The 20,201-nt window shown below is 37.9% G+C and overlaps 1 protein-coding gene across 5 annotated transcripts in view; it reads right to left on the bottom strand.

Moving 5' to 3' along the window:
* Patronin (calmodulin-regulated spectrin-associated protein patronin) overlaps positions 1 to 20,201 on the bottom strand; it is a 218,546-nt gene that overhangs the window by 68,576 nt on the left and 129,769 nt on the right. For all 5 annotated transcript variants that reach the window (XM_071597469.1, XM_071597471.1, XM_071597472.1 and 2 more), the window contains exons 2-5: positions 16,590 to 16,685; positions 4,357 to 4,575; positions 3,649 to 3,876; positions 2,064 to 2,338 (exon numbers count right to left, since the gene is read on the bottom strand). In XM_071597469.1, coding sequence (XP_071453570.1) covers positions 2,064 to 2,338; positions 3,649 to 3,876; positions 4,357 to 4,575; positions 16,590 to 16,685 — 818 coding nt within the window. The remainder of the gene's footprint in view (positions 1 to 2,063; positions 2,339 to 3,648; positions 3,877 to 4,356; positions 4,576 to 16,589; positions 16,686 to 20,201) is intronic.

Here is a 20,201-nt window from a genome sequence, read left to right as displayed (position 1 = left end):
TAATTTTCCAAGGACACATCATCTAAGCCAAAATATAACACACACAATAAAGGGAAAAAATCCATTTAATTGAGTGGAAAATAATCCAAATTGTAGATGAAGTTAATGCTAAAATAAAGTAACCACTACAATCTAACGATTTGATGTAGAAGCTTGATGAGGACATTGGGATATTAATAACATTACTTCTAGCTTAGATGAGCATTCAAATAAATTATTAATCATAATTAATCAACATTTTTGGAATGATATGCACATATGCATACATTATATTTCATAAATTGAGGGGACAAAATACTTGACATAACCTCCTTAGGAAAAAATATTATGTCACGGCATGATGCAATTTTTAAACTTTAAATGACTTTAAAAACTTTTACATTATCTATTATGGATGGGAGATAACAGTGTGAACAATTATTAAACATTTGTCCAGAGAGTAAATACATATAATAGAGTTATTACAACAAATACCCCATGAAATTATCTGTAATCATTGAAATCAGAGGAGAATATTAAGTATTACCTATACTTTAAGCTGGGATTAATATTTATGATTCCTCATTTCTCCTTCCCCAAAATATTAGTCCCCCTACTCATCTTCCCAATTTTTTTGAGTAAAAAGGGGAAACTATATTCAGAAATGTAGGGTAATCAATTTCTTGTAATGGAGAACTATGCTGTAGAAGAGAATTTCTCAAGGATTCTACACAGGTAGGCTTCCATATGAACCCTGAATTTTACTTCAATCCTTCTAGTGTGTACAGCCTTATCAACCTTACTAAGATGTCCATATAAATTTCTTTCTCCTAATTGAGAATATCCTTCTATCCTCCAACAAGTTGCATACACTAAATTACAACAGATTGACATTTTGGCTGCGTAGATTTTCGCGGCGGTGGCTTGAAGAATTCTGCAAGTCGGCTTCAAACAACAACGCGGTGAAACCCCGGACATGCAGAATTTTTCAGATTGACATTTTCACACACATACGAATTAAATTGGTTCATCTTGTCTGAAAAGGAGATTACAACATTTTTAACTATTCTGTCCTTGGCCCTTTCCATGTTGCTTATCTACTTATTCGTTCAACTAAATTACTTACGGAGACTTTTAATATATTATTATCCAAAATGACCTTTAAGATGATGGAATACTCATTATACGCCTATTTCTTGGCTGTACTTATTTCACGAAATTACTGTTGCAATTTTAAGTCAACAATACACTGTTACACAGTCATATTAATGGCAAGCAGTCACTCATAATAAAGTAGCAAGTCCTTAAAAGAGGTGCATACATATTTTTGCATGAATTTTCAAGCATAAGTGTAAGCTGTGGGTTGCCTTGACTAGACCTGAAACTTCTAACCATATATAACACAGGCTGTCTTAGTATAATTGAGGAAAATCCAATTCGGTTTCTTGCTGAGATCACAATTTGAATCAAATCAGATTAATCCCTATCTAAAGAACATAGCATTGAAATTCTAGATGACCAGGGTGATCCAACTGGTATCAACTTTGTGACATAAATTAAATAAGGCACTTATAGAGCAATTGAGAACAGAATGAATTTGCTCACTTATTAAAAGGTATAAAGAGAAACAGTAACATTACTATTGAGCTAAATGCAGTTAGTGTCTGCAGGGAAGGCAAAATTGTCTCTAAAATTATCTTTTTCATTTAAATATGAAAAAACCAAGGGTATGGCTTATTTTAAAGTGAATGCTGTATTTTTTTCCAATGCTCTTAGTGGATCTACTTAAATGATCTAAAAATGTAACAACGAACCTCCACAACTATATGACATTATTAAAAAAATGTTGGCCAAAGGACCATCTATTTTAAATACAGCACATTTCAAGGATTATCTTCTATAATGTTAAAAAAATCCGAACCAATCTAACTTATTTCCCAAACTTGACAGTTTTTTCCTTCAATGAAATATTTTATTCATACATGATTCTATTTATTTCCTTTAAGATTTCCTGGATTAATCAATCAATCACTTATTCCATGGGATTACATTCATCAAACCTCATGAGTAGCCTAGGCACTTACCTTTGGAGGTAAGCGACATCCTCAGGAGCCAAGTGGAAGGGGAAGGAATATGAGGTCGGCGAAGAGGGAGGCGCACAGCACCGGTGGCAGAAGTCTCGGACTAGGCAAAGATTGTGGATGGCATCAGACATTAAGGGGGGCAGAGGTGGGGGTGGAGGTAAATGGATCTCACTCCACGAAACCTCCTCCGGGCAGTAGAAACAGACGAGGGCGGCAAGGCATGCCCCATCCTTTAAGTCCTCTATTTTTTTGGCCTCGTGGAGCCTCTGAATTGACTGGAAAGTAAATAATTTCATCTGAGATTTTGGCACATGGAAAGCCAAAGAAATCAAAAGAAAACTAACAAGCAAGGCAGAGAAAATGATCATCTGACGTACCCATCATAAATATCCAACTTGTAAATTTTATTGCATTGGTGTTATTACCACCATTAACCAAGCAGCAGGGACATTTAGGGAGAAGAGTACTCTCAATTTGCTCTGTAAATATTTTTATTTCAAGTGGTATCAAAAGTAAGTCCCAAACTTTCATATAAAAAGAAATTGTTTTAATGTAACTAGTAGCCCTTGGCTAAGATGCAAAAACATATTTACTGCAAATTTATATTGACAGATAACCTTATTTACCCAAATAATTAGAGACTCAGAAAATATGTACATGAAAATCTATACCACATACAATGCAAAATGAGGGGAAAATCAAAGATAAGACAGCATCAATTTTAGCCCATAATTACTATACTCTAACACAAATAAAAAGACACATATATAAACACTCGAATGTACAGGCTAAGCTAAGTACCAACAATGCCCAGCAGAGGTAAATACACCTAGTTTTAACATTACTTTTGCGCTTACATTTGTTATTCATTTTTTCCAATAGTAAGGATTTCAGACAGTTCAAGCTGTTTCATGTTCTGTTTACACAGCTTTGTACTCAGCAAAAAATATATCAAAATGCTATCATTTTCACCATTTACAAAAGACATTCAAAACACGTTAATGGGCAATCTCAAGAGCATTCACTAGCCCTTAACACTGTAATTCTATGAATCAAGCAGAGCAATATGCAGCCTTGTAAATCTTAAATGAATTGTTTTATTCTACTCTGACTCAAATTTATCATTTGATATGATTAATCAGTTTGGTGGCCTCGTATTCTTTAACATAAGGCATAATTTGACTTTCACCAATAATCTGTTAGTGACTATAGATACAGCTCAGGTTAATAAACAAAATATAGTTATGAGAGTTGGGGGTTTGATCATCCAATTTTATCCAAGCAATTATCCACTGAAAGAGAAAAATAGTACCATTCCACAGAAAAATTAAAGAGTCATGATTTATTTTGACATTAGACAGCATCATCCAGTACAAAAATTGAAAGTCTGTTCTATCTAATAGCTTAACCATCATATTTAATGACGCTGTAAATCAGCAAAATGCTTCATACAATTACAAAATTTGCATGGGAATATTACTGTTACTCTTTTACAATGGGCATTGATGGCATTTTCATAGAATCAGATACCAATTTTTCCTCATTAATCTCCTCTGATCACAGCCCACTCCTTCCTGGCACCCACCTTGGAGTTCCCTTCACCTTCCTGATGACAGCGTGCAGCCTCACGCCTCTCAAGGGCCGCGCATGACCCATTGATCCACACGAGGAGGGCCTCTTCGTGACCCTGGGGGGGAGGCACGGAGGCTGAGGAAGGGTGGAAGCGAATTGTGGCGGCGAGGACACGATCTGGTGTCACCACCTCTTTGGCATAGAGCACCATCAGGGCCTCCAAAACAGCCATGTGAGCACCCTGCGGGATCAAAACGAGAAGCATTTCAGGAAAACTAGAACACTGTAAAATTTAAAGAACTGCTTGGGAAATAACAACAGAGAACATTTTGGCTGTAAATAACCTTTAAAGAAACCTAATACCACAAAAAGGTAAATTACATTAGACTGCATGACAGTTTTCAGAACATAACACACTTTAAAATCATTAATTATTTACTCATTTGGGTATTTATAAACTTTTTAACTAACACTTCATAGAATGCTTTAAAATTAATATTTCAGATGAGGAAAGAAAAATATGATGACACATTTTAATTCTGCCAATTTAATTTCACAATCTTTATTTCAATAACTTCCATATTCATTAAGATATCATCATTCATTTAACTTCATCATTTTCTTTTATGATAAAGGAATTCCATAAAATTCTGGTAATTCATGCAGTACAGAGGGTTAGAACAGAATTTGTTTTTCAAGAGGTTGGCTCCACAATACTCACGACTCGTAATGGATTTGTCTGGATGAGGATGGTTTCTGTGAGCGGGCAGCCATCTGACGGAGGTCCAACTACAACTCCCTTTCTCCCTATTGCCTGCACAACCCCAATGTGATTCAGACTGTGGTAGTTTGGGTCCGAATAGATGTTGGAGAGGGCAAGGCAATACAGTTCAGCATTTGCCATTGCATGGACCAGCTGAGGCTTGATGTGATACTGGTCCTATAAACGTGAAGAGAGGAAAGATGATTAATACTAAGTATGAACAAATAATGAAGACCATTTAAATGTTTCCAATTCTAAAATGTCTCATTCACAATAGTCCGCAATGATTGTAAACAATATTTGGACAATGATTTATTAATGTTGATAAATTTGAAACCCTCAATATCGGAGACACACCATCTTCACCAAAAAGAGCAGCAATCCTTGTTTTATGATGAAGTTAATATATTTGTCCCCAACTTTAATATTTATCTCAGCCTTCCCATTTCTTGACAACTCCAACACCTTAATTTTCCCTTCATTGATTCTCATTCCACACCTATCATACGGTTCTATAATGCAGTTGGCAATGATTTCGATGTACTGTCGTAATGGAAAACTAAAGCTTGAACTTCCTCAAATCTAAGTGACTTGATAAGTTCCCCATCTAAGTACTTTCATTCCTACCACTAGTTCTTCCTACTAACATCTTACCATTTCCTCCATGTGTATTTTGAAAAACACTTGTAATAATAGACAGCCATGTCTTACTCCCCTGCCCTTCCTAATTCTTCATCCACTGCTTATGCCTTTGTAGGCCGAGACATTGCATAAATGATAAACAATGGCACAGCATGTGTCACTGCAATACATTTAGGATCCCCAATTGTCCATAATATGAAAGCTTACAAAAAGTTTCCCGTATTCTTATATTATAAAAGGCCATGCTAGTAGTAGTAGTATTTAGGGGAGGCAACCGACAGCTGAGGTCATTTGCGCCATTCGGGATGGACAGGAAACGATGAAGGGTGGAGAGAAACCCGGCGTTGGCATTAGCCTACTCTTTACGAAAGGTGCCAAGGGGTCCGCAGTCCCATCTGACGGATGGCGTACTCACTCAAAGTGCCCTCTACAAAGTACCTCAAGTAGGGATTGAGATACCACTGAAAAATATTCAACACCGCCGGCATTTGAACCCGGGCCCTCTGGGTGGGAAGCTAGTACCATAGCCACCTCATCATCTCAATCCCCCAAGGCCATGCTTCCATAAAAAATTGTAATGGAGAAATCCACAGATTTGGGTGCTTACTGGGATAAGAACATATACCATAACACAGACATATTCATAATTCTAAGTACTAATCAATGGAAAGGCACAAGTATACTGATTACAATATTTTTGTTTTAAAAGTGAAATTTCAGAAAAGATACATGAATATTAAGAAGCATCTTGAAAAATTTCTCAGCTGAGTTATTATCAAGTGAAGTAATCACCACAAATAGTACCATTCACAGTAATTTTGATGTTCATACAGAAGAAATTAATTACATTATGACCAGCACAGGAGTTTAAATTTGTTTTGAGCTTTAATTTTTCATTAACATGTTTGCCACATTCCCTGACATGAGCACAGACGTCATCAACCAACAGAACTATCAATGTGGCATGAATGCCAAATGCAATTACATCTGCACATCTTATTTCCTATATTTATACCTATTTCTTCTGTCTCGCAAACAGAAAAACGGGTGGCTCACGAACAGGAGAGCAGTGAATCAAACATATATGTCCCGCGGAATAATTATGTGGCATCATGGCAAAAATAAATATTTGTTGAAGAGAGCTGAAACAGGCCAGTCAGTATCACCATTAGGCGTTCCATAGACGCCATTGCTCACCATCCTACAGAATTTATGATCCAATGAATTTACTCGAGGCTTTCCATGTTAATGCATATAAATTTCTCACGTACTCCATTGAAATTCTGAAAGAGCTCGGAAAGACTTGTTCTTGATCCCAGGAGGGAAGCAATTTAAATAGCATTCACGAAATTCGCGGCGTTCCAACACAGAGTCGCCGTCGTCAATACGAATAGCTCGTTCCGAACCATATTGAGTGCGCTGATCAGTAATAAACCCCACACGTTCAAAAGATGCTCGCAAGTGCTAAGAGTGGTATTCATCACGTGTTTAAGTGGCCGCGTTTAGTGATTTCGCTAATTTAAAATTTTCTAAAACCTGCACAGGACGAATAAAATATAAAACTAACAATGACCGACTATTTACCGCGGTGATTTAAAGGAAACACTTATGATATTTCGTATGTTTTCGCAACGCAAGTCTTGTGTAGGCGTTTAATTGTGGCGCTCGCTCCGATTTCTTTACGTTGACGCAACAACGCCAAACACCAAACCGGGTCTTCGGTTTTCGTATTTGGAATCGAAATCTAGTACACAGACTTCCACGAAAAACTTCGACAAGAAGTCTAGCAAGAAGTGTCTAGCAAGTAACATAGAAATGGATTTTACAAGTATTCCGTGAAATACATCTACTTCAGCAAAACTTCGATTTTACCACGAACACATAGCTTAACCTGGAAAAAATAAAATAGCATTGCAAGAAAAACCTAAATTTCTTTTGGCAACGACACGTGCTGTTTGTCGCAATTAGACACTGGGATCTTTTATAGAAATAAGTACCTGTCCTACTTAATAATGTGAACTTTTAATTAATGAAATATCTGTGATTAAAAAAACAGTAACGCTAACGATAGTTACAAGAATATTTCCTTTACATGTGTAGTGAAACAAAATAAAATTTCGTAGACACCTATTTTGTCTGCTGAACATCTGCATAATTACTATTTTTGAAATGTGGGCGTCAAATTGTTGCTGATACTTCTTAAAAATTGAAAACGTTGAATTTTAAGGAGATAGTAATGATAGGGTTCTAAAATTAAATCCCTGAGCGCGGAATCGCTTTTCCTGTAAGAAATTGAGATTGATGAATGTGAAATTACGAAGTGGATGTTGAAACTACGCAATCAATACAGCCCAGGAATAATTTTAAAGTGTTTATGAATCTTACGGCTCGGCTCCTGCACGTGAAAATTACGTACAAAGACAACTGTTCACACCCATTCACTCTTAATTGTTTAAAATAGGCAGGTTTTCGGCATGTCAGCATATCATAAATGCTTATAAAAGACCATACACCATAAACACAGTAATCAACCCGAAGGTCGGTTTGGTTGGTGATGGTAGAGTTCACCCAGTACTAAGCCCGACGGCGTGTGAAATTCAGACATCAGGGTAGGGGAGCCAGTAACTTTCCCTGTGCCCGTTATGGTTTCCCAGGAAGATCTGGTACCCGAAAAATCCCCTCCGGTCAGTAGTCCAATGCTCTACCCCTTGGACTACCACGACCCACTTATAAAATACATCTAACGAAATTAAACTACATCTATATAAATAAATATGTATTTACATTATTGGAGTTAACATTCATTCAGTTGATTCATTCGTTCATTCATTAAATTAACATTGCATTCATTTAAAAAATAAAGTACGTATAGTAATATTCCACCACAGAAATATGACTACCCGACACGCATTATGACTAATTGTGCCATCATCAAGCGCCAAACCTAGTAAAAATCTTTTTAGCTATAATTTCTATAAAATGCGCTATAAATTCTATCTTCATTGTGGATTTTTCCTACCACATCAAGCTCGAAACTAGGTCAACGAACTATTAATGAAGACGTAGGTTACTAGGGAGAATTTACAACACTCTAATCAAATTTTACTCCTAGAAATTCTCATGAGAAGAAAATCTACTTTTGGAACCGAGAGGCCACGCCCAGAGCTATGTCAACAGTGCACCTTCAACAGGGCTCCGCATTTTGATGGACGCGTTTAACTTTTTGAAAGCAAAAGACCCCCATACTTAAATACGAAATTCAAGCTTCTCCTTATATCAAAATGTTAACCCAACCGCCTTACTACAGAGATGGAATTGCAGATGCCGCATTTATATTCGCGCGCAAATGCTTGACTTACTGGTCAGCATAACCTGGATTCAGCAAATTCGGTTTAATCTTCAATGATCACGTTTTCAGTTTCGAGGTCGATTTAATACAGGTTACGACGGAAAAAATATCATCATATACAGCGTACATTCATTTTATACCCCTAAGAGACTCATCTCCTGTTGGTACCTTACCGCTGCATTCTGGCTATGCTATTTTGAAAAAAATAAGAACTCAGGATTTGTCCATAAAACCAGTTTTCGATGTCGGTAGACAACAAAACCGTGCACATTGACACTAAACCCCAGGGTCCCATTTTATATTAATAACTCTACGTCCTATATTTACGACAGTAAACATGTACATCCAGGCGATAACGGCTAAGAGAATACAGGTCGACTCGGTCCTTTCACCCTCCTCCCCCCTGCGCAGTGCATGTGGGAGAGCCACCCGCGGTGGAGAGAGTCACGTGACTCTTTTGACGACTCCGCCTACGATCCATGCTGCGATCCTCACAACAAAAGTTCGAGGACACAAATTTTTCCTTCTCTCGCCTCTCCTGAGCAACACTTATGCTTCTAATTGCGTCTTTTGGAACATTAAGAAATAACTAAAAGCAGTAGTATCTTAAATTAAGTGTTGATGCATCTCAGCCAAAACGAGCATTGTGTCGCCCCCACAGGTTCTAATGCTTCTCTCCGATTTAGATTCCTAGCTAGAAGAGCTAATCACGCAAAAAAACATTTATCCTTACAAATATGTAATGCCATTTTCCATTCTATGGCGGCAAATGTTTTGCGCTCATCATATGCGCTTCTTTTTCAAACCCCTTTATCCTACCCAAACGCCCTTGGGATTATTTTTACATGTTTCTCGGAAATTTTTCTGACGAGATCTTCATCGCAGATAATTTGCAATGAATCCAAGGACCCTAAACCAAAAGAAAGCATCTCAGACTGTGTAAAATCAGGGGTATCCCGTCACGTGAAAAGATAAAGAATAGAAAGATCCCCTTAATTCTGAAAGCTGATTTACCATTCAAGCAAGCATTAAATAATTAAGGATGCCCTCTGGCGGAAGCTAATTTTCCAACACAACAAGGCTGTTCAGAGGAGCTTCATTGGATTTCCCTTCTACAAATAATCAAACAGAGACGCCATCGAGCTGGGGCTTGAAGGCCAATAGAAGAGGGGCTTCAGAGTAACTTGTGACGTCACTGAGTGACTCGTTTCTCGTCTCGCTTTAAACGAATCTGCATTGCTACCAGGATCAACTTTGGATTCCATTGCGCAGTTTATTTTTCACAATTCACTTTTATTCTGACGACTCATTGGTTTAATTATGTCAAATGATAACAATGATGAACATAAATATGATGTCCCGAGTAACCAATACGTTGGCAATGGAGAAACTGCACTGGCACAGAGGCTGAGAGTATCCGGCGGCCTCCGATGCATAACGAGATTTTCTGACGTTATAGGAAGGGTTCTTCTCCCTTTTAGTTCACTATGTTATCGGGTACCAGAATCAACTTCCGATTCCAATTTACTGACCATATAAAAATTAAAAATTGTTTTAATTAGTGTCCATTATGACAATGCATATACTTTACTATATCAACTACCAACACTGATAGTGCAAAGCCTAAAACCTTCCCTTCGCAACCAAACACTGACCCTACACCACCTGATAAATGCAAGGCGCCTCACGTATCGGTGGGAGTGAAACATGGCCATGGTATTGTAATATACAAGCAATATACGTCGTTATCAGTAATCAACACGTTAGCAATAGGGCAGCAAGCCTCTAGATAAACTTTTAATTGACCTTAATAGTGTTTACTAAACTGTTGAAAATTATGATGGAGAGCAATACCGCTGAATTTGTATTATTTCACGAATTTCCCGTGATATAACAAAATAGAAGCTTTTCCGGTCAACAAACACCCTCATTTTAATACTAATTACTAATAGCCAGCTATAATGTGAAGTCATGTTAACAAATATTGTCAGAGGCGACATTAGCTTCGTCTGAAAGATAATGCTACTCTAAAATTCCCTAGACACCATTCACAGTTCCTTGAATCCCTTTAATGGAATAAGGGATTAACGCATTTTGTTTGATTTTGACTGAAACCCGAAACAAAAGTTTATTACAGAAATTCTAGACAAGTTCTAGACGCGAAAAAGTAAAAAAATTCACATTCTATCAATAACAGAGGTGAAATATTCATAAATTTAAAAAATTATCTTGAGAACGACTCAAGAGACAATACGTATTCCTAAGATTAAAATTTCAGCTTCGTATCAGGAAGAGTTTCTCATTTTATTGTATATAAAATTAGTAGAATAGCTGTTTTCGAGAAAAAATTGTTGAAAAGGGCAACAACGCTTAATATCCCAGCGCAAGCATTTAACTAGTTTTTAAACTGAACAAATAATAATGACACTGCTAACACTAGGCGAGTTCAAGTTCAATAGTCTCCTCACTTTAGCTGACAACCCACTAGAACTAGAAGTTGAACCTTCAGTTACATCCCAGCATAATCTCTCATCATCTTTTCTAAACATCGACCCCATTATTCTATGGCCACCAAGAACTCTCCTGCCGGGGGGGCCCTTTTTGTTCACTGGAAGAGCCGGGAGATGGTCCGCGGTCGAAGCTTCCCGGAATCGTCGGCACACCACGCTCGGCCTTCTTTGAGCTCTCGCACGCACGAACGCGTATTTTTCACATCCATTACACCATCAACGGAACTATCTATGTTTTGTATTTATCGAGAGTTCCCCCATATGCTAAGCCCAACCACATCTTTCTATCTACTTCCAGTACCGAGAAAAAAATTGGGTGTCCTTAGAACTCGAATGCATCTCGTACTTAAAACGACACAAAAATGAAGGGATGTGTGATGGAACGATTATTTTCATTTGCAGTTGTCTTCCAGGCTAAGGTAGGTTCTGATGGACCCTGGCACTACGAACTACTTTATTTATAAGCCCAGGCCAACATTACCCGCACTCAATACATATAAGTCGTTATTTAATAGCATCGATTTTTGTTGCTAAAATGATTACAACATCAATAGCAACAATATTCTACGTTACCTTAAAAAACATAGAAATAAATCTTAATGAAAATTCATATTTATTTATTATCCACTTTAATCAATAGATTGACGCTGTTTGATATATCTATTCTATTTTTGTACTTCACTCCGGATTTTCCTCGACACAATCTTTTTTTTGCGTAGCTTTGAAAGCAGAAAGAAAAAAGTAGGGACGAAATTCTCTCGCAGATTCACTTAATATTTACACGCAGGTCGGTATATTCAATATGCTAAAGTAGTAGGAAAGAGCACACAACAAAAATCCTTTCAGGGGTTAAGTTGGCTAATCATTAGCTCAAATCAATTTGCTACATACAAGCATTTCTTAGTCCCATTTACAAGTCTCTTCATAAAACGGGAAAGGCGGAGTCATTATCCACTGAATGGTTCACAGTTCTGCACTCACTCATACAGACGTAACGATACGATAGAATGGATTGACGTCATTCAAGATGGTTGCGGTGTAATTCTGACGACTATGTTACGCGCCTTTGTACTTTTTACGTATTTAAAGTGCTAGCGTTTAGGAAATAAGAGACTTATCGCCCAAGATGATTAGACGACTAGTAAATTTTTAGCACATAATCTTCGAAAATTTGAGTATGTGACCACAGATACTCTGGTGAATTAACGCACATAAACAAAAGCCATTTATTTTAGAACCTGTATGTGAACTCTAGTTCAGTTTTAACGCACTACACACTAATAGTTTAGTAATTATATAAAACTAAACAGAAATCACGATTCAATCAGACACGTGCTTTTTCAAAGAAAGGGGTAAGTTCGGATTGGAAGTATAGAATTCTCATTTTGTTTATGATCTTAATAGTAAATTAATACACTCTTTGGATTTGGGGTTCGATTGAGGGCCCCTGGCCACTTCTCGAAAAATAATCCCGGCGTCATGATTCAACCCTTCCTCCCTCTCTCCAAATTCCTTCCGACTCCCAAAATTACATATACGCATATGGATACGCAGTATGGCGGACGACCTGACCTCAGTTGTCTCCTGTAGAAACTGTTACTGCGCAAATCTCTTGATGCCTGCGGCTGGCTACCTCGCTGCTTTCAACTTTGAACTTTGCTGAGAACTTAACATGGCTCTAGATTAAGGTTTTTCCGTAGAAATACAATCTTAAGATGGCAAAAAACTACACGAAAACGACGTTTATCTATCTAATATCGTTCCGAGCTTTCTTTCAACTACTACTTTTCTTCAGTACATTTTGGTACTAAACGAATATAATACCCAAAAGAAAATAAAATATACATAAACTTATTTATATATCCAGTCAAGTAAATGGAAGCATAATATAAATTTGTAACGAGGTTTTGAAGACACAGACAAAGTTCAATATCTATTTGGAAAGGCCAGTATCCTCCGGTAAAAATGCATTATGACTTTTTGCGGGCATGGGTAATTATCGAGTTCAAACATTAACAGAAAATAATACTTTATCTAGCCTCAACCATACAATTGTAAACACAAAATATATTGCAAAATAACATACAACTTACGTGATACTCCATACAATTGTTGCCGTAAGAACGAAAGAAGGCAATCCCTTCATTAAATTTAAAGAAGACAACACATTCACACGTCAATTGATGACACTAAAGCAATGCGATACAAATCTTCCCGAAAAACTCAAGGGATAAAGAAACCAGGTTCATTGCATTTAATTCAAAACATTCTGTGATGGCATAGATGTCAGCATAAGGATATACTTTACAGTCATTGTGTATGTCCTTCGGTAAATTTCATTTTGAAAAGTTTCCGGGGAACTATGTGGAGCTTGTTCTTAGTATTAAAAATAGAAAAAGAATTTAAACATGCGATAAACCGGAAAACTAGTATAATCATACTGTACTTCGTAATTTAGGGATGGCATAGATAAAGTTGCAGAGAAGAAAGAATGTCTGACAAGGATAGTGGCCAATACTGAGTATGGGGTGATTAAGTAAAACCTAAAGATAGACAAGAATATAACTAAGGCAATGGTCTCCAGTGGATTCAGTGACGAAGTTCTTTAAGAAAGAAAAATGGAAGGTACACTGAGTAACAAGTAAAATATTTTTGCCATTTAGGTCGCAAGAACAGAAGAAGTAAGAGGGATATTGCAAACAGAATAGGAATGACGAAATAAGCTTTATATCAGACGAAAAACTACAAACGGCAATCAGTACTAGCAATGATAATTCATTAAATCTTACACATATAATCTGCTTTTTTTATGGACGGGAGACTTGGACGACAGGGGCGGCTGCGAAAAGTTTGGAGGCGATGGAAATGAGGTGCTAGAGAAGAATTATGAATATAAGTGGATTGAGTAGCAAACGAAAAAAATACTTCGAATAATGGAGGAAGAGAGAAACCTACGAAGGACACTCAGGAGGAGTGTGGAATTGATTGAACACATCCTGATGCACGATAGCTTACTGAAGACTATGATTGAAGGAAACATGGAGAGGGAAGGAATTACCGAGGAAGGCCTTGGATGATCTATGAGAAGCAGGTTACGGAAAATATTAGAGCAAGGGGCGAAAATGGAATGGCACGTGGCAGAGAACACGATATTATAATGAAATGGACAAGAGGAAACGTCAACTATATACATGCACACTCGCTACTAAGATCTGCGGATTGGTCACGTTTGACAAGGTATTAATTTGTAAACTAAGGACTACCTTGTACGCAGGGTTCATTTATGTTGTGCTTATTTGGAAAAGATTATCGCGGTAACTAAGTGTTCGTGAATTCCTGTCAAACGGTCCATAACCACATTTTCATCGTCACCAAAAATGAGACGAATCACTGTCGCTATTTTTGCTTCCACGGGATCTCCAGAGGCCACTCTTTAGGCATGAGCGGGCACTTCCGCGTGGCTTGTGCTCGCTTTCTGCACTCCCAAAAGTGATATCTGAAGAGCATCAATTTCATCAGCAATGATCAACACGACGTTGATGCATCTTTAGTTTTTGATTTTAAGGACCCTTTTGAAACCGTAAAATTATTTATTTATTGTAGCTCCAGGGAATTATACCTCATACATATAAGGGCAGAGCAAGAACTATAAATTAATAATACACACAAAAATAAATAAATTTACTAAAAATCTTTAGACTGAAGAATGCTCGTGTGTTTTACAAGCAATTTACAGATAAATGAGGGAGTTGAGTGAAGAATATTGGATCTAATGAGCCTCACCGTGGTACCAGTACCCCTGCAAGGCCGAAAACATCCTTCAGAATGTAACGAACAGAAATATCACACTTCCCTTTTCAGCGGTTATTTTACAGAATAGCCCAACGTCTGCGTCCTATTGAAGGACTACTATCGTGGCCTAGCCAAGAAATGATGTGCTATTAAGAGTAAGGGAGGAAAGAAAATTGCAATGCATCTATGAAGACTCGGACCTAAAGCGCACGGGGCATGCACTTTAGCATGAGTTGAATCGATGAGTGCCTGTCTATTAAGAGATGTCTCGCAAGACAGGCCAGAGAAGGGAAAGTCTAGGATCTGACGGATATTGACTGATGATTTAAACATAAAGATGCCACATTTGTTGTGATAAGAGGCGCTGAGAAGATGGGAGTGACATATGCGAGGCATCTGGAACCTACAAAGGTAAACTGATTACATTCACGGGATTGATATTAAAGCATCAGATAAGTAGCATGTGCTATCTATTGCTAAAAATGTTAATGGGATATCCGTATGAGCCAATTATGTGGGAAATGATATATAAAATAAGTGGCCCCATTGCAGAATAATAAGAATCATAGTAGTAGTAGTCGTGATTCATTACTACAGTCGGGTTTCATTTGTATTATTGGATGCAGCCTCTTCATCCGGGATCCGTCCGAGCAAAGTTTCAATCGTTACACCAAGAAGTTTTTGTGCACGGAAGGTGCCCATTCATGAAAAACAATCATAGCGGAAGAGTGCGTGTCACTATGACACTTGAAAACTCAGAATATAAATATTTAAGGCAGAAAAGGTTTAAGTTTAGACTACGAGTACTGAGAATATTTAGTGCATCGGCTTACTTCTTTAAAAAAAATCACTCTTCGCCTAACTTTCATTACTTAATGAGAACTCAAATTGAAATTTTGAGAAATAATTGATAGAAAAAAACAGATATTGGGACAATATTTTACATCAATTGTACGCGATGGGAAGAAATTGAAGTCTTCGTTCAATCTAATATCTTCTTGGTTCTTGCACCATCTGCCATTAACCTTAAAGCGGTTTGCAGGTTACAAATGCATATGTAGCGTTAAAATGAAGTCATGACCTATCAGGAAGATTTACAGACCTAGCGAAGTATTATCTATCATACCTTTCACATCGGAGGGCGTTAACCCAGCATGCATATTAATAAATCTACAGCACTGTGCATGATTCGATGAAAATTGCTTTTCTATCCCAAGGATAGAAATCGCATTTCTTTATATTCCGACGACTAAGCCGTTACAATAATTCAGGAAATTCCCTTAGGAACAAAATTAAGCATCCATAAGTCAAATTACATTGGAAGTAGGGACATTTGTGCTAGCTATCATACATTTACAACGAGGTTAACCACGCTAAAACATGGATTTTCGCATAAATAGGGATAGTAATCATATTAAGTATCAAAACATGATGCATACGTTGGAAGTGATCACGCTAAAACGCTGTAAATTAATGATAAATAAACATAAACCCAGTAATCGACCCGAAGTTCGGTTTGGTAGGTGATGGTAGAGTTCACCCAGTTATAAGCCCGACGGCGTGTGAAATTCACACATCAGGGTAGGGGGGCCAGTTCCTTTCCCTGTGCCGGTTATGGTTTCCCAGGAAAATATGGTACCCGAAAAATCACAAAGCTTGGGTGGAGCTGCAGGTGCCCTGAGTGCCTTGCCCGGGAATCGAACCCGGGGCCCTCCGGTCACTAGTCCAACGCTCTACCCATTGGACTACCGCGACCCACAAAATAAATTATAAAACCGTAATTTGTAAAGACAAATTCAATTAATAAATATTTATTACAAGGGTCATCTCATAAATGTTAATTATCTGTGCACTCCATGCATGTCACATTTCAACTCAATGCTATTCTCTCAACTTACCTCATTGTCCTTGTACAAGGGATCCAGGAAGTCATCAGGAACTCTATTATTAAATGCTTTGGATAACAACCATTTTAAACACGCCCTCAGCTTGGCCTGCGGAAAAAAAAGAAAATAAAATTAATGCTTGAGGTTTAACAATCAGTTACCAGCAACCGGCAAATTTGTAAAAATTATATGAATCAAAATCAGCTCTTTGCACTACAAATAGCTAATTATATTCTCTTAGGCTTTACAACTCGCATTAAAAGTAAACGTATAGCATTTCTATATTCATTAATGATAAATAAGCATTCGACAGGCTAATAATGTTGGATATGATGCTTACTCTTAGTACTTCTTCGGCGTTACTCCCCATGGCGATTTATTATTTATTTTTAATTGTATCGTACATGCGTTTTGTGTGCATAATGTACTGCCATTACACGTCAAGTTGGCACAATCAATCGACCCACGGTGTAAAAAATCTTAGTTTTATCAGATTTTTATTTTCCATTAGCATAGCATCGTAAAAATATTGTTTGCCATTTGCGCGATTAAAATCGAAAATTTCGATAGGAAACGATCAGAGGAGGAAATGCGAAAATAACTGACGAACGATATTGTTAAAATAAAAGGGGAAATATTTTCAGGGACATTGATCGACTTCAATATCGAATTAAGTTATTCCACTGCTCTCAATAATACACATATAAGTTCCATTCAGAAAAAAGTGCTAGCATCAATTAGTTAACCCGCAATGAGAAGTAGCAGAATTACGAGTGCCTGATATTTCGATCGAGACAATGGATATACCCGATCCTGGGAGTGCATGAAATCACCTTGTACCGTTCAGTTAATCACTTTTGAAGTATGAATAACGACACGAGCCAATTTCACAGTGACTACCGTACCGTATAAATGTATCACAGTTACCAGTGACCGATGTCAACGTCTCCTTCATGGTCCGAACCCGCAGTCTCCATTATGAATGGAACCACCAAAAATTTCCCATTTACGGATATGCTATAAAAATGATGCCCACGATCCTTCGGGCAGAGTCGTATCTAAGCATGTAACTCCTCTACAGGCGAAAATCTTCAAACCCGAAAATTTCTTGGAGATAGAATATGCGCAAAAACATGGATCACAAAGTACCTCCGACATTTAAAAATTAATTTAAATAATATTAACCTACAAAGCTGACGTCCGTTTACATGACCCTCTGATACCACTTACGTTTAGGCTCCAGCTTAAAATTACGCGATAATTTATCTTTTCAGAGTGGTATTCAGGGAGCGATTTCAAATTGTCAGACGAAGTATTGACAACTAAAGACAACATTAAGTTCTTCCTGATGAGAGCACACATTTCTCGGAAACTGAAAAGTTCAATTTCCGTCCTTGATAACTCAGCTGCACAGCGCACACTAAACCTTAAGCTTATCTGATACTTAAGAAAGTCGCTCACTACAAGAACGAGCGTGAGGACCGATTTGGCATGTCCAGGGAAGCTAACGCACGATTTGGATTGCCTCGAAAGTCAATTCGATGGGATCGAACTCAGATCGCATCGAGGAAATTGTGACCACGACTACTGCGATATTATCTTCCTTTCGATCAATTCACCATCGATGTCACACGACGCACCCTCACAAGCCCCACGGTCCAACGCAACAACAATCGATGAGCAATGCAACTCTGAAAGTTGCTCCAATTCCTAGATCGGATCTGATCATACGATAATTCACATCGCAATCCCATGGTTGATCTAACACGAACTCTCCACTCAATTCTCCTCTTGCCTTGTCTAATTATGTTTATTGTTTATAGTTCATTTCTTCTATCTGGCGGTCATGTTTCTCATCCAGAGATTTTAACTAGCATTCCTTCCATCCAATTCTCCTTTTCCACGACGACTGTCTTCCGCAGGGCACCGTATCTCTAATGTGTAAGATTATTAAGGTACTTCCGCATTTCCGTGTATTTCTCCATCTTACACTAGCCATTGAACCTTCGCCTTAGGTATAGGATTCCTTGAGTTGATTTATCATTACCCTGAGCGTGGTATCAAAACACAGATCCAAAAAAAAGAAGAAACGGATTTGCCTAGCGAGTAGATACTTAAAATTGAATATACGTAATACCAGATTCCAGATTTCAAAATTTCAATTTTCCATTACTTGCTTCTCTACACTCATCAGCACCCTTCCTCTCCCGTTTTCTTCCTTCAAGTTGTTCCCTCAGTAGTGGGATCTTCAGTAAACAGATCATCTCAAGACATGCCCGAACACATTCGTTTTTTCTTTTTGTACCTTTAGTAGATTTCTCTCTTCTCTATCGCTTGGATGCATGAGTACTTTAATTTGCTATTCGATCTATCAACTTTAACTTCATCATTCTTCGGGTAACACCACATTTCCATCGTTTCTACTCTCAATTTCACAGTTGCCGATATACCCCATTCCTTATAGGCATGAAAATAAACTCAACAGAGAAGTTTACTCCTAACAAGGCTAGAATTTTGCCCGTTAGCAGTGGATTTTCGATGCCTTCTCCGCTTCTACTGTAAGTCCATATCCTTCTTTTGCCTCTTCAACCGCTTCTACGTGCCGGAAAATGTTTTTCAAACCCAGTGTCAAGGTGAGCCAAATAGACAGGCGGTTCTGTAGAGGCTAGGGGTGAAAGGCTAGGTGAAAAGTAGGAGACATGCCATAAAGCAGAGAAACATGAGTTGCATAACAACTACTATGCTTGATCCTTTTCACACCTTGATCAAACAAGATATGCTATGGAGAGCAGTTGTGTCAATCGGGTAACGAAGCGCAGTTAAGTTCCACGGACAGGCATATCAAATCCCAATTTCTAAAATCATTCGAATTTATGGTATAATGAGTAACATCCCACAGGGGAAAAATAGTTTGTCATAAGAATCGTTCCGTCAATTACATTAATCGTTTTTTTTCAATCCCGTTTTACCATAACGGAGGGCGAGTTCCTCACTGTTTTCAGGAGAAAGTTGGACGAAGAAATAGGACAGGTTGCCTCGAAGAGGGAAAAGATATCGGCAACATAAAATAGAGAGAAAACGTAAAAAGGCTGTCCGAACGGAACATTTGGGGATAATAGGGAAAGCTTATCTTGATCTTAATGAACACATGCGCAAGAAGTGTTCGGCAGGACAACGAGGATTTAAAGATACGCTGGCTTGCAGGCAATCAATCACAAGTGCTCTCCACAGAAAAGTAGAAACGGCGAAACACGGACTATTTTGTGCGTGACTCATGACTTGAGAAAAGATAAAGAGCGGCTCACACTTAATCACACTGTCTGACTGCGACTCCCGTACGTGTGGGTCGCCTTTGGTTTGCAGAAATTAGGGCATAGAAAGGGAAGATTATTATAAAATCATACAATTTGCATATGCTCACACCCCTACGCTGGAAGGAATGAGACCTTAATAGTTCGACAATTTTGAAACGTATATCATTTCAGTAACGTATAAAATAATAATAATTATTTCATATTTTTCATGAGACGATTGTAAATGGTGAGATTACGTAGATAGGCCGTTGAACAACACAACCAAGCAACTAACTGGACAACCCGCCTACCTAACCGTATTCCCATTCGT

This window comes from Hetaerina americana, unplaced genomic scaffold, assembly GCF_022747635.1.
Source record: "Hetaerina americana unplaced genomic scaffold, ioHetAmer1.1.p SCAF_9, whole genome shotgun sequence".
Classification (NCBI taxonomy): domain Eukaryota; kingdom Metazoa; phylum Arthropoda; class Insecta; order Odonata; family Calopterygidae; genus Hetaerina; species Hetaerina americana.
This window is presented reverse-complemented; position numbering and strand designations above follow the sequence as displayed.